Source organism: Venustampulla echinocandica, assembly GCF_003357145.1.
Source record: "Venustampulla echinocandica strain BP 5553 chromosome Unknown scaffold_5, whole genome shotgun sequence".
Lineage (NCBI taxonomy): Eukaryota > Fungi > Ascomycota > Leotiomycetes > Helotiales > Pleuroascaceae > Venustampulla > Venustampulla echinocandica.
Genome location: NW_022474210.1, coordinates 1,257,205 through 1,272,488, shown reverse-complemented (window position 1 = coordinate 1,272,488; position 15,284 = coordinate 1,257,205). Strand labels below are relative to the sequence as shown.

Genomic DNA, 15,284 nt, shown 5'->3' with positions numbered 1-15,284 from the left:
AATTCTAACAATTGGGCTTCTCTCAGTTGCCTAGATTCATGAGGGAGAGGAAGCAAGATGTTCAAGGCGAGATGAGAGGGCGGTTCGTTTGTCAGTTGAGCGCCTGATTTCAACCGACAGCTTCGCATTGCACAAGAGCAGATTCTACACCCCTTTCCATACTTAGATGAATCTGGCGGATAAGGGAAGACCCCAACGACTCATTATACAGAAGCCTGGGCGACAAAGGTTAGGAGTATGTCGTATGGCGTACATATGTCGAGTTGTGGCTTAAAGAAGAATAGGATATTGTCAATGCACGCTACTCGAGTACCAATGCTCGTACTTACGTAAGCTGCCTCCTATCTTTAAATTAACTTCTGTCCGCCCCCAAGATCCCCCAACATCCAACATCAACATCCTTACGGCGCATTGGCAGCTTTGACGGGGTGGGAATCTGGGATGTTGAGCACGAAACATGGGCGCAAGCTAAACCAATGGGCAGGGGGACTTAACTGCGAAAACCAACACGATTAATGAACGCAGAACTTGACCAGAGAATATCAAGTCCTCACGGCCGAGTGGCCCCCTAATATTTTGGAGTTTTTTAGTTGTGTCGCTCTCGCTCCCCATTCAATCCTCTCATCCCCTTCACTACTTCAACACTGAATATATCTTCCACCCAATCGTATTATGCGGTGTCCGCCTCCGTGATGGCAACGGCAAACCTACGCTCACGGTTCATGGTTGGGTTGGGCGTGCTTGTCTTTCTCACAATATTTATGACATATTCGCTACGCACCAGCTTCTCGTCAAACTTCGGCCAAGTACTAGAGACGGTACCGCTCCCTAATGAACCACTGCGAACTGAGCCCAGCATACCTCCGTCACCGCCCTCAGAACCGGAGGAACATGCCATACCTGATATGCCTCCGTCTCCATCCCCAGAACCGGAGGAGCATGTCATACCCGATCACCCAACGTACAAGACCGAGCATACATCAACACTCGTCTCAATTGTGGACAACTTCCCACTCGCAGCAGCAGCACATTCTGCTGCAGAGCTTCCTTCTATACCTCCTTGGAACGAGCCTCCGAGTCCTCATGTGCCCGAGAAAACACCTCTCTTTATAGGCTTTACTCGAAATTGGCGGCTGCTGCAACAGGCAGTAGTTTCCTATATAACCGCAGGATGGCCACCGGAGGATATATATGTCATTGAAAACACCGGAACCATGAAGTCCAACCAACTTGGGTTGCTCTCCCTCCAGAACCCATTCTTTCTTAATCATACCCGTTTACATATGCTTGGAGTTAATGTTATTACCACACCGACTCTTCTCTCATTTTCACAACTGCAGAACTTTTATATCTGGATGGCAATTGAGAACAATTTCACCACATACTTTTACGGACATATGGATGTGATTGTCCTTCCATTCGAGGATCGGTATATCACCCCGCCCGCTAGCGGTGAAAGCCCCAATAGATATGAAGACTTCAAGTCTATATACCAACTAGCCGTGGATGCGCTTCGCCTGGCGGTTTCACCTGAACCAGATCCGAATTCCTCGAACTCGAGCAAACCATGGGCGGCTCGCTTTTTCGCCTACGATCGTCTGGCGTTAGTAAACCGGGAAGCATATGAAAGCATTGGAGGATGGGATACAGCAATCCCATACTACTTCTCTGATTGCGATATGCATGATAGGTTGAAAATGTATGGATTTGAGTATAATGGGCCAGATGTCGAGATAGGAGAGTTTTGTGATGTATCAGGGAGCCTAGACGACCTTCTCGTGCTATATAGAAAAAGGGATTATATAGAAGCGAGTTTTACCGTTGATGGGCCGACTCAGGAGACAGCGAAAGAGGAAAGGCAAAATTTGGAGAGAGTTGAAAAGGGAGATTCGAATATCCCAATCAATGGACGGAAAACTAATCAAACATGGGTTTCGGATAATCCTGGATCAGCGTCGTTCAAGCAGCTCTTCGAAGTTGCTAACGCGATGGTGAAGCACAAAAATGGAGGTGACCCAGGAGGGAGAAATACCTGGCAAGCGCGACAATTTGGTGGGAAGGGGGAGCCTTATTACCGAGACTCTGAAGGGTTTGAAAAGGCTATCCAGATGATAACTCAAACTGGCAGAGATATCTATGCTGAGAAATGGGGTCACCGTGCTTGTGATTTGTTGCCTTTCGGACGCAAAGCTGGGGATGAATGGAGGGTCGAGCATGATTGGGAGTGAAAACTATGCTCACTGGCCGAGTGGTATGAGCCGGCTGCGAATAGTATACGGGGCGTCGGAGTCATTTGGGAAATATCAACGGGCTGGTGGAGTTCTCTCATCGATCTATTTCGTGTACGCATTCCCATCGGATCTTGACAACGTGATGTAATTTGATATGGCGCTATTGTAAGAATAATAAACGTGGTGAAAATTGTTATATTCATCTTTTACGGGCCTATTCGAACGTAGGTGCCTCAGTTAAGGACAAGCAGCCTTCTAAATGTGATATCTCAAACTAGGATGTCAGCATATACGAAGCTTAGCAATGTTAAGAAACATTACTAATATTTGAATTCATAAAACGGCCCAAATTCCCAAGCTACTAGCTATTCTTTCTAAAGTGTGTGTTATATTACGCCTCAATAAATTTTAAATTTACAGAATTATAAATGTTATTTAAATCGCAGGCGCTGAGAAGCAAAACCTGCTTCTTATGAATCCAAACCTCCCAATCATGTTGGCAGCTCTGTGGCATGCTCTGCCACATGCCGGGCCCCAGGCAATTCCGCGGGAGAGGTGGTATACCCGACCTTGTAGTTCTCTTGTGTACCAATTGGCATAATTGCTTCCGTAGGTGTCGCGTCCCTCCCTTGCCTCCGGGTGAAGAAGAAGTAAATAATTACAAATATTCCAAGCACCGCAACTGCAACCCCAATACCAACGCCAACCTTTGCGCCGCTATCCAAGCCTCCAGAAGTGGAAGACTGGTTTGTGGTAGGTGTCTGAGAAGGCAAATATGTACTTGGACCGGCTATTGACCTCGACTGACTTGAAGATAACAAAGGACTGGACGTAGTTACGGCAGATGTCGATGAACTTGACGTAGAGAACGTCGACAAAGCGCCTCTTAGAACAATAAATCCAGGACTTGACAACTTCCCGGTATTTATATCGTATGTCGAAGATGCTGGTTTGAATCGTAAAACATATTTGGCACTAATGGCTAAGGTCTTGTCTGGAATTGCAATGGTCCAAGCATAATTCCCCGGAGAGGTCAAATTAATGTTCTCTAACATAGCAATAACTTGTCAGTAAGACTACTTTATTTTATAACAGCAGGAAGCAAATGGCATTACCTACGTGTCACAGGTTGACTAAATGGATTCAGGTTGGTATCATATGAAGTAGCCCATAGATCGACGAGGTTTTCCGTTGTATCAATATTAGCGGTTGTAACAAGTGCATTCCATGATAATGGTAAGGTGGTTCCGGCTGTAAAAGTCTGCGATAAGTCCGATAGCTTTCCATCTGGAACATTCCAGAGAATGTTCTGGATTGTCTGTGCCCAAGCTGCGGAGGAAGAAGCCCAAAACAGCCAGATGGCAAGACGAGATTTTGAAACAGAGTAGTGCATATCTCAGTAGTTATTGTTCAAACGCAGTCAGGTCAGAAACAAACCAGACATGTAGGAGCAATGAAGGAAGGTTTATGGTTAGAATAATATTGAGGGTGGAAAGGGGCATCCTCGTAACACTAGTTGAAACGAAAATATCCCGGTCCCCTCTTGGGAGGCCCTCTGGGGAAACTCCAATAACCGAAGTTGGGGTATGGGGCAAGATCTAATAGATGCAATTATCGAAACAACCAACATGCATAGCCAATATTAGTTTCCTACAAGTGGTAGATGAACCAATAATTTACCGCCACCTCGCTCAAGGAGCCGTTGGTGGCGTTCGAAGCAGCCAACAAATTGGTTCCGGCTATACCTATACCTAGTGCTTAACATTGCAATACTTCACAGGATCGGTTACAGCTTCCCCTGTTTAATAGTAAACTGACGATAATATCTATAAAACACGAAGATAGCTTATGCGACCCTTATCTATGACTCTTTATACTTATTGAGGCTCCCATACAAACTGCCTGTGTCGGTTGAGAAGCAAGTATAGTAGGGTGGCCCTAGTTAGCTTTGTGTCCTCACACACTGAAGCAATACCTCAATTCTCCTGGCTAATTATATCGTATTTTCAGATACAATATGGAGACATTGAACTGCGTTAAATCTCTCGATCTTGAAACTCAAATCGATCACTTAGGGAACTGCTACAGGACCTTAACTAATAGCTAAAAAAAATAAACAAGACCTAATCGTCTACGGAGATGAGAGTTGGACTATCTATAAAAAGTTAAAAGGTTAAAGAACTAACGTATTAGGCATCTAAAAGATCTGTCATTGGAAAACTTCGGAGTTCAGGTCTAGAGCCCGTAATAGGTTTCAGAATAATCGTTTTAGACTAGATTGGGCCTTAATTGAATTGGAGAATTTATAGAGGGTTCCTAAACTAGAGAAGTTTATTATTATCAAGGCTCAGAATATATTTCAAGTGCTTTAAGACTTAATGAATACAGTGCTATAAATCTGACAGTAGGAGCAAACTTGGCAGAACATCTTCATACCAACCCGTGTTCCCTTTACCTTTTGTCTGTTTTGGTGTTTGCCGCCCCATATAACAAGACGGAAAGCTGAAACGGACCCCTCAGAATTTGAAATAAATGACCTGGAATTTGAAATTTCCATGCCCTAAGAAAACGGAATATTCCCGCTGTTTGTTATAGTTTTTTACCAATAGCCCTTCCAAAACGACGGCGTATGAAGACGATAGTCTGACTCGATATTCGCAACAATGTCGAATTTAAAGTGGGTTGCTTGGCCAGATATTTATGTGACATTTTGCTCACCGAGAAACCCCTCGAAGGTTAGACTCCCATTCAAACAAAAAAGCATGTCGCCATTTAATGATAGATGAATCATTTGATTTACTAATGTCACTGGGTTCGGACCTCTGGTGTCGTCCTATTTGAGAGCGAGCTCGACCTTATACTCGTCGAATAATTAAATAGTCCATTTTTGGGTTGCGACTGTAGTGAAACAACATCGAGTTTAACTACCTAGGTACCTAGGCAATAACCGATCCTGGGTTGGAAAATAGAAGAAATGCATGATAAATGAAATAGTTGTCGAAGGCAGACTTGGCGGTGTTCAAGAGAAATAAAGCTGCTAGCGTGGTTACTTTCAGTATTAGGATAAGTTGCACTGTGAAATATGCTAGCCGGGCCTCAACGGGGATAAGTCGTAGATTAGCATATAATTTTAAATTGGCAAGATTCACTAAAACCGTTCAGTCCATGCTGGTGTATCGGTAACATTTCCGCCTCTCAAGTGATTCCACTGATTGGTCGCGGTAGCGCAGGGTTCGACTCCCTGGCATGGAATTGATTTTTTGCAAAGCTTTCAAGCAAAAATTGTTGAACCACTTTGACTTTTGTTAATATGTGTAGTGTGTGTATGCTTGCTGTTGTGTTTGTTGCACATGCTCATTGATGCCTTTTTAATGTTTTTTTTTTCGGGTGGAAGTGGGGGATGGATACATAAGCGAGTATTAGAAAGAAGCTACGAATTATCTCTACCAAGGCTTATTAACATTAGATTGCAACTAATAGACGACATCTATTAATCCTAGGCATGCAAACCGCAGCGCTTACGGAATTGCTAACTTTGGTTCCTGTTTTTTTTGCCAAGTATGCAGAGAGGAGGTGGGCCGGGTTGATTGGTGGGGCTGTGAGATATATATATGCCTACGAAGAGATAATAAATCTCCAACGGCTGTGGTTCAATCAGGTAAAGTTAAGCAGCCTTGCCCTAATGGCTTTCTATTCATATGTGAAATGTAGTGTACATGATGCATATTTGCCTTACGAGTGCGAATGAAAAAAAAAAAGTTTCTGGTAAGTAGAGTTACATAAAACCCCCCGAAATTCGCTAGAAAAACCAGACTAATATTACACTCCCATTCCATAAAAGTTACACGGTGCATATAATATCACAACCACCCCACATACCCATCCAGCTATGAAGAGACTTTCTTGGGGTCGAAACCAAAAACGTGTCTACCCGGGTATTTCTTACGATCATAAGTCTGATCGGTAGGCGGTTCTGTCAATGCCCACAAATCTCCATGATTTTCCCTATACGACAAGTCCTCCGGTCCCTTGGGGAAGAAATCCACAAATCTCTCCTCTTTGCTTCCATCCCAAGTCAATAGGGTGCCGGTGGCTTTGCCTGCTGGAGACTGTGTGATAAAGTACTTGCCCTTGATGCTGGCACCGCCTTGGATCCATCTTCTGTTGTGTTTTACAGCCTCGGTGGCGAGTGCAAGATGCACATTGGGATTGCCGCCTGGTGAGGAGGTTTTTAGGAGACGGTTTGTGGAGTCGATGGGCCAGCGAACGATTCGGCAGTGCTTGTCGCATTCTGCCGTGTCTTTGGAGTATTCGCCAACGAGGATACTCGTTGGAGTTAGATATGTTTAAGAGATGAGGTAAGAGAGGACTTACCTGTCCGGTTTTGTTGTTCTGTCAAGGGAAATCCAAGAAAATCGTAGATTTTCCCCCGACGAAGCATAATGAGTATAGGAGCGTATCTGGGGCATAACATATCTGTGTGAACGTTATACATATTTAGCATATAGTTCCATTTTATGTTCGACTAAAGAGAAAAAAGCAAGAGCGACGATGAGGGCGGCTTACTTATATCCATATGCCTGATACTTGTCTCCAACCCTGCCAATACCTTTGCCAGAATCATCGACTTGATATATATGCTTCATGGAAAACACGCGCAGTCCAGCACTTGTATCCACAACATATAGCAAATCTCCATACCACATAATACCTCCAGCATGCAACTTCTGAGTCTTGAAACTTGCCTTATTATCGCTGTCTTTCTCGCCCAACACGAGCAATACATGGCGATACTTAGTCTTGCTCGAATCACGGCGATCAACAAATGTGATCCTGGCGCCTTTCACTCCATCCACATTTTTGCCATCTTGCTTAATATTATTATGCCATGAAATTAAGTCGATCTGCATACCATCATACAGACCATTCCCATAAGCATCAGAACTGGTGGTGACACCCTGCGGATACCAATCTGATGTACCACGATCATCAAAACTTCCCGACGGCCATGTGTATGAGCCGGTTGAGGATTTTACCAGTGGCACTTGGGCTTTGGGATTTTCGTGGTTGGTATTCGCGATAATGTCACTGACTTTCTGATTGGGGAGAGCAGCATCGAGGTCGCTGATAATAGGATACACGTCGTTCTCCTTTAGTTGGAAGTCAGACGGAGTCTTGGACGTGGTCCAATCTCCTGCAGAGGCAGATGTGCCTAGAAGCCCTATAATGAGAGCGAGTAGCTTGGAATAGTTTGAAAACATGACTTAATCTGACTGAGAAACTGAGATTAGTAGATAGAAGTTGATTTAAAGAAGAATAAAGGCCGTTCTGCCGCTGCGATTTATAAACCTACCCTCCATCTGTGATGTAACTTATCTTCACTTTCATAGCGCTATTATTACTGGGTTGCACCTCAGCTCCTGCGGGGTATGTCACTGTGTCTAGGCTATGCGCAGCTCTGAGGGCCATATATAGTCGTGATCCGCAATGTACCCTAGGTTGCTGGAACGTATTCCCAAGGGCTCCATCTTATTAAATGACATTAAGCATTCCTCTCAGACAGGGCTCAGGGTGCAGCTTGGTAGGGTCATTTCCATCCCTCCAGGGTATGATTACTCCGACCGATGGGATGGTAAAAGTACATTGATGTAAGATCAATAAGCAGAACCTTGTGGTTACTCCCTGGGCAAGTCGATCCTTCACCAACTTACGGTTTCTTGTTGTCAGCTGTATTTATAGAGTGGAGGGGTGAGCGTCCTACCAATCCCGTTAAGTTGGTTTGTTGTTTCTGCCCCAAAGGCGGTGACGACTCTTTACCCCCTCTACTTCTGTCAGTATGTATGCCAAGACTACTGCTTATGAGTTCAGGCGAGGAGCGTGGCGAACATGTAGAAGAAAGTTAGAATTGCGGTGAGATAACAAGTACAATATCCATTTATTTCATCTGACCCGAGCCTAGGCAGCTCGAAACAAATTTAGGGAGTAAATGCAACAAGACGACATTCGCCGGAGTAACTCGAGGATTAGATCCCGTACCAAGGCGTCATCATAGAGCTCAATTAGAACGAGTTTCCGAGGCCGACTGAATATACTCGTGATAACACTTCGAGGCGAAGGGTTATTGACGATAGCGATCAAGGGCTAATGGTATGGACGCGAGGGATGTGAAACCGGCACTGCTTGCCACATAGATCAACGACCGGACAATATATGATATAAGTCGCAGGTTCGGATAGATTCGTTTTCAGTGGAGATCAGGATCACTCTGAGTATTTCCACAAAGAGCCAACATAGAGTAATAAGCGTGGCGTCATGAATACCACTGGTTCTTTATAACAACCAATCTGTTCTTGATACTACCTGCTGCTGGCTGACCCATGCGGAGGGGGGTCGTCACCCAGTCGTTCATTGAGAGTTTCGCGGCTCTCCAAAAGTGACCGGCCATGGACATATTGTAGGCGGCAGCTTCTTCCTTCTTTAGGTTTTTAGACCAATGGAAGATATACGGGGGCTCGTCTCGAATATACATCTGTGGTGCTGGAAGGTCTCCACATGGGAGACAAAGTAACCTCCCACAGACTCAACATGTTCCTGCCAGTTGCCATGGTGCCTCAGAGTTTCCAAATTTTCCAATCTCTCACCCTCATGCGCCCAAGAATGCCCCCAAGTTCGCCCTGTCCCTCTTTGCCCCCTTCCCACTTCTTAGGCCCCGCATTATAATTTATAAATCCTTCAGGACCAGACACAAACAAGAGTTTTGAGTCGATCCGAGTCGATATCGGCTGGCTCCTCACATCAGATCTCGTCTTCAGCACCTGGCATATCTTTTTGCGGTCTATAAATGTATTTTCTTCATCCACAAGGTAGGTCACCTCAAGATTTTCCGGATGCTTCCGTTGAAGCTCCTCCAGCATTCGCACCACTAGCCCAACAGGCTCTTCACTCTGCAAGAGTGACTTGTTACCACCCATCCTGCAATCCTCTCTTGTCCGATTCGCCCAAATTATTTGTATCTTCGGCTTTTGGCCTGCATTTCTCCGTTCCAGCAGTGTATACACGACTTGTAAGGCGGGAGCAATACCAGTCCCGCCAGCTAAGAAAACAACATCTTCAACCTCCTCCGGTATGTCAACCTCCGGATTCGGTCCGCGCAACTCAACCTTTCCATTCAAAGGCAGATTGTGTAAATATCCCGAAACCTCGCCCTTCTTCTCCTTCCTTATCAAGAACCGCAGATCCGCAGGGTGCTCCTCGTCGTCTGAGGGTAGAGGGGTATACGACCTTGCAATTTGCAATTCGGGTTGCTTCACCTCTACCGACCAAGTTCCCCTTTCCCAATACAGTTTGTACGGATCTTGAAGTGGATATGGCAGTAGCATCTTCGAAATGGGGCGAAGAGTGAGCAGGATGCTTGTTGGGGAGACTTCTTCCCTTTTGACGATCTCGAAGGGTGTGAATTTTGGGGGGTTGAAGGGTCCATTATTAGAGTCGTGCCAGCCATGTCTGTACTGATATATCAATATGGATATAGGTAGTGCGAGCAAAGCCAATTTGAAGAGAGGATTCTTAGTGAAACCTTCCTTCACCGGCCGGCTGTATTTCGATGAATCGAGGTTGTTATTCGAACGCTGTTGCTGTTGGAGACAGGTAATTGTGCTCAATTGAGCGGCTTGGCAAGAGAGGCGGAGGCCCATTGATGAATGGGACCAGACGCATATTGGAGAATTGCGAGTCGCATAGACTGGCCATTTTGAGAGCCATCGCCGCATACTTAAGTCGATCCACAGGCCGACCAAAGGCTCGAGGGATGGAGGGATAGAGGGGTGAAGGTAATTCGTACGTAGAAGTGAAGTTGCGGGCGACGCGCTTTTCTGCCGCTCTAGATGGTTGCGCGAAGGCGGTGAATGAGCTGCACTTAGCTCTTGTCTACTCCGTGGGCAATATTGTATACCCCGTACCTAGGTACCCAAATCAGTTTTAATAGACACTAGAAGGGTTATCTCTAGCAGATACCTAATAAGTACTATTAGATGTCTGCAGCAAGTGTTCTACTCTTGTATCAAAAACGGGAGATACCTTCTCCGGACAAAGTTATTGAAGAAAGCCAGTTGATCGTTTGCTATTAGGCAGCTAAGGAGCTAGGTTTTACGAGCTATAGTGAGTAGATGAGTGTCTGGCATATGGAGTAAATGACTATCTCTATCATAAAGTTTCGATATAGTTCCGGTTTTGCATTTCTCTGCTTCTTAATACGATATGAAGTAGCGCCCGGGCGTGAAGGGGCGAAGACATGTGGGCATGTATCATAATGTTGTTCAGACTGAGATTCCATATGCCAACCAGATACCTAAGGTAAGGTAGGTAATGGAGAGAGAAAGGGGGAGACACACGCACAAGAACCATTAGGACCGGTTTCAAAGTGATATAGAGCGAGAGAGGAAGCAGGTGTCGCAAGTTTCGCATTCAATCAATTCCCAGTGATAACCAAGCCCATCTAGACACCAGCCAGCACCAATCGCTATGCAACACAAAATACAATTCCCCAAATGCCTCCAAACCTCAAATGGCTTGCACCTTGCGATAATTCGGCGGTTTTATCGCACGCCTGATCAGCTTCCCCGCGTAAGGCGGGATGAGAGATACAGATCCAATAGCTAAGACGCGCCAGACAAATCCCCTGTACGTTGTTAGCGTAGGCAAAATGCTAGGGAAGAGGAAGACAAACCAAGTAATGATAAAAGCCAGATCGAAATATCTCCCAAGGAAAGGGATTGATCCTAGATATACTACGAGCGTCCCCAGTAGACTAAAGATCATGACCGGGTGCCAGGTGGTGATCTCCATAGCCACCATGCAAAGCTCGTTGAGCACCAATACTGTGAAGCTCACAGCTACCATCCTAGGTCCATCGACTTCGGTCAGGATCTGAGATAGGCCCTGGATCATGCCCCCCTGATAAATCGAGACGAATACCCAGATGAAGAATGTGCGGTATGATAGTGCTGCACCAGTCGTAAGCTCCTTGTAGAGTTCGGGATATAAATTTGCGAGTTTCTCGTCGACGTCCTTATCTAGGACGAGTGAGAAGACTGGAGCCATAGTATACAATGTCGCGTATCCCACCAGCAACCAATCCTTGTATAGGCCCTCAGGTTCGAATCTAATAGCAATGCTGTACATGGTCTGACACACACTGATGATAAGCCCACGGTGTATGACGAATTGGGCGAGTTTCGCACTGCGCTTATAGCTGTTGCGACCATGCCAGACCAGGAGTTTGGTCAAATGACAGAATTGAGTAATTGAGAAATCGGCAGCGAGAGAAGCTTGTCTCCCTTCCTTCCCTACAATTCCAACGCCCACATCAGCCGCTTGAATCATCGAGACATCATTGCCTCCGTCACCAATGCAGCATATGCGCTTCTTGGTATACTCGCGAATGAGCAAGGCGACATCTGCTTTTTGCGTAGGAGAACAACGACAGGCGACGACTGCTGGAAGAAGCACAGCGAACGAGATAAATTCCTGGCGGAAATGCGTCAGCATAAACGAGAGACTCTCGCCATCGATGAGGAGACACGAGTCGGCTTTGCTACGGAGGAAGTCTAGGTGGTCCTGTGCGATATCTTTTCGTTTAAGTTTGGTGACCATGTGGATGTATTGGCCTCTAGCCACGAGTTTAGAGCTCACAGCCACGCAACGCGCAGTTTCCACTTTATCACCAGTCAACATCCAGATCTTGATGCCGGCATTCCGTAGCAGCTCAAGTGATGATTTGACATCCTGTTGTAGTTTGTCCTCGACGCCAGTCACACCAAGAAGCTCAAGATCTCGTTCCAAGTAGCGAGCCACGACATTCGCCATGCCAGAGTCTCGGCCGGCAATAGCTACCGAAGCTTCTCTGTATTGTGCTGCGAACTCCTTATATTGCTGTACTGACAGCTTCTTCCGGCCTACAACCAGAGTCCGGAGCCCCTCGCGAGCCATGTTGGCAGTCTCCTCATCGAGCCAGTCGTTGGCAGCGACGATAGATGTCATGACCGTATCAGCACCTTTCTGATAGAACCATATTTCTCCTGCCTCGATATCGTTCGAACGGGTCTCAGAACTAAGAAACTGGACAACAATGCCCATTCTCTTGCCTTCAGATGTAAATGGAAAGACTTCGAGAATGCGGACGCGAACAACAGGGCGCCCTGTATCGACAGACTCGAGTAACATTCCCTTCCGGTCTCGATGAATCAGTCGAAGGCCGACAGCTTCGGTCCATCTAACTATCGCAATCTCATCAGGGGACGAAGCTTGATATGATGTAATCGTTTGCCCGTTTTCTTCCTCGATCGTTGGTGTAACATTATGGCATATAGCTAAAGCGAGTACAACGTCGCGAACGCGTGATCCAATTTCCCGTCTAGTTCTGGTAGCGGTGACTGCTGAAGCAACGAAGGTAGATGAAGGTGTGATGAGGATCGAAGGCTGAGTAGGATCGGTGGATGTGGGAACAGAAAACCCTTGCTTGATATAGGAAACCACTTCATCCATTGCTTCATTGGCGTAAGACACCGTACCCACATGTATCTTTTTCATCTCCATTTCGTTTTGCGTCAGAGTACCCGTTTTGTCACTCAGCAGATATTCGATTCGACCTAGTTCCTCCGGGATTGTGCTCGTCCTTACCACTGCACCAGGAATGCCTTTGTCTCGTTGAATGAACCAAGAGTAAACAGTCTTGCCCATATCCAGGTTCACTCGAAGACTAATCGGAACGATGGTCGAGAATAATACCAAGAATCGCATGATTTTGATATACCACTTGATACCCTCTACGTGATGGAAGCCCTCCAATGCCACAAGGATGATGGATAACGAGAGTGTGAGAGCGCAGAGAATTTTGGTGAGAGAATTGATCTCGTATTCCAAGAGTCCAGTTTTCGACCGGGAAGGAGATGTCGAGAGTGCTGATCTGGTCTGGGGTCCAGTGTATACAACCACGGCTAATGTTGTAGCATTTGAAGCAAGGACCGTGTTTGCCCATGCTGTATTGTCGATAGTTAGCGGTGCTGATTCTGAGCTGTCATCATTGGACTCCTCAGGGGATAGTTTTGGCACATGGGGATCGTAGCCTCTGTTTTTTGGCATTAATTCTACAGTCCCAATGAACTCATTGACCTTTTTATCGGGCTTTCCGGCAACCACACGAAGGCGGGTGAACTCGGACGGTTCAAGAAATTGTGTCAGTGGGGATCCTAATCGAAGCTTCCAATCTGTCTCCCCATCAAGTTGATCTGTTCGGATGAAAGTTTCACCAACACCTTCTGCATCCGCCGAAGGGGTGTTTCCAAGCGCCGAGGTTGATTCGTGACTCTCCGCAACAGTGCCGTCAGTCTGATCAATAGGAGGGTCGGAGACCGGGTCTACCAGCAATGCGTCGCCCGTACCAGCATCATCGGGGTCTGGCGAGGGGGATTCATTCGTATAGCTCTTCAAAATAACAACATCTGCAGGAAGTCGCTGGTCCTTCCCTAACTTCAAGACATCGCCGACCTTCAAGTCTCGAGCCCTTTTCGTTACTTCATGAACGGCTGAAGTTGGGGACTCATGGGACAGCCCTTCCGGACCACCCTCTTCCTGGATATCAGATAATCTGTCCGGCTCAACTAGAGATCTTCGCTTCAACTTTGAGTTCCCTTTGGATTTCAATCTCTTGGCGTGGTATCTGTCCGTATCCCCTATACCTGGTCTATCAAAAGACAGCACAGTATACCCTTCTGAATTCGCCTCTGCATCTCTTCGTCGCCGTCCGATGTCATCGTATGCCTCCTTCCCTAGCGTAATGGCTAAAACGCAAGCTAGCGGTACAATGTAGGTTGAGAGGTATCCTATCCGCAATGCAGGGATAGCTTGCGAGAGGGCGACTAGTAAAAAGTACATGTTGAAGAAGAAAGAGAATTCGTTATACAGTGTCCGTGGCAAGAAGCTGATGGGGGTATATTTCGCATTAGAAACCGCGTTGGGAGGAAAGCGTGCAGACTGAGAGGTCCCGACAGACACAGTGCGAGATGACGCTGGGTCATGTTCTTGCTCCTGTTCGTCTACATCGTCCGCTACTGCCTGTGGAGCAGCAGAGGAAGACAGAAAACTCGGGAGTCGTAGATGAGGCCCAAAGCTGGGCCCCCGCGGTCGCCGTCGGTGGCCTTTAGAATTGGGGGAGAGTAATGGGGCATCATCCTCCGCATTAAGGCTTCCCGCTGAACTCCGATTCTGGCTCCCTTCCTCCAGGTCGTGGTCGTCGTTCAAAAGGCCCTGTAGATCATCGTCCTCGGTTTCCCTCCGCCGCCCCAGGTCCCCATAACCATATCCTCTGTTGCGTTGCGTCCCGCGCAACCCACCCATCCGCAGGTTCCTCAAGGGAATATGTCCAGTCCGCCGCCCGTCTCGTGCGCTCCGCTCTCGTTCTCGCCGCGTGGAAAACGAGCTCGTGGGATTTGGGACCGAGGTTGTTACCGGGTCCAGCTCTTCTATATCCAGCTCAAGGTCGGAATCCGAGTCATCCGTAGGTGGCGGGGGAACATCTGGCTGATGATACTCTCTCGACGACATGCTTCATTGAGGCGGCGCTTGTAGTAAGGATAGAGGTAGAAGCTGGGGGGGGATGCGGTTGATAATTAAGAGGGACGAAGGACTGAGGGTTTATATCATAGATCAGAGGTATTCGTATGCAGTCTCATGCTCACTGTGCGTAGTAGTGCTTCGTCCTGTCTGTAAACCTAAAGGTATACAAGGAATATTATTATATTGTAGCCTCCGTGTCCCCTTACCGCGTACGTTGTAGCAAGTTGCAGCCTCGCTGTGGTCTCAGCCACGGGCCGCGAATCGCCGACGCCCCTAAGCCTAAAGGCGTCATCGTGCTCCGTCCTCGTACAAATAGAAGAAAGCTGGCCTCAAGCGAGGAGCCTTGTCTTCCAGGCGCCTTATACGTAGGACCTATGCTTCACTTCCTTTCTCCAACGTACCAAGTTCCGCTACCAAAACAATAACAATGGGTCCCTCGTC

General features: G+C 46.8%; 5 protein-coding genes across 5 annotated transcripts; 1 reads left to right on the top strand and 4 right to left on the bottom strand.

Moving 5' to 3' along the window:
* Positions 1 to 692: 692 nt before the first annotated feature.
* BP5553_07321 (Uncharacterized protein) lies at positions 693 to 2,228 on the top strand (the record flags this gene model as incomplete). Its single annotated transcript, XM_032015944.1, has 1 exon — positions 693 to 2,228. One exon carries the CDS (start codon positions 693 to 695, stop codon positions 2,226 to 2,228), a length of 1,536 nt encoding a protein of 511 aa, XP_031868213.1.
* Positions 2,229 to 2,722: 494 nt separating this feature from the next.
* On the bottom strand, positions 2,723 to 3,624 carry BP5553_07320 (uncharacterized protein; the record flags this gene model as incomplete). Its single annotated transcript, XM_032015943.1, has 2 exons — positions 2,723 to 3,279; positions 3,351 to 3,624. The coding sequence occupies 2 exons, from the start codon at positions 3,622 to 3,624 to the stop codon at positions 2,723 to 2,725; spliced, it is 831 nt and encodes a 276-aa protein (XP_031868212.1).
* A 2,494-nt stretch (positions 3,625 to 6,118) lies between these two features.
* On the bottom strand, positions 6,119 to 7,492 carry BP5553_07319 (uncharacterized protein; the record flags this gene model as incomplete). Its single annotated transcript, XM_032015942.1, has 3 exons — positions 6,119 to 6,557; positions 6,606 to 6,707; positions 6,798 to 7,492. The coding sequence occupies 3 exons, from the start codon at positions 7,490 to 7,492 to the stop codon at positions 6,119 to 6,121; spliced, it is 1,236 nt and encodes a 411-aa protein (XP_031868211.1).
* Positions 7,493 to 8,842: 1,350 nt separating this feature from the next.
* BP5553_07318 (uncharacterized protein) lies at positions 8,843 to 9,925 on the bottom strand (the record flags this gene model as incomplete). Its single annotated transcript, XM_032015941.1, has 1 exon — positions 8,843 to 9,925. One exon carries the CDS (start codon positions 9,923 to 9,925, stop codon positions 8,843 to 8,845), a length of 1,083 nt encoding a protein of 360 aa, XP_031868210.1.
* An 865-nt stretch (positions 9,926 to 10,790) lies between these two features.
* BP5553_07317 (Phospholipid-transporting ATPase) lies at positions 10,791 to 14,831 on the bottom strand (the record flags this gene model as incomplete). The annotated part of the gene is made up of 2 exons (XM_032015940.1): positions 10,791 to 10,908; positions 10,957 to 14,831. The coding sequence occupies 2 exons, from the start codon at positions 14,829 to 14,831 to the stop codon at positions 10,791 to 10,793; spliced, it is 3,993 nt and encodes a 1,330-aa protein (XP_031868209.1).
* Positions 14,832 to 15,284: the final 453 nt, after the last annotated feature.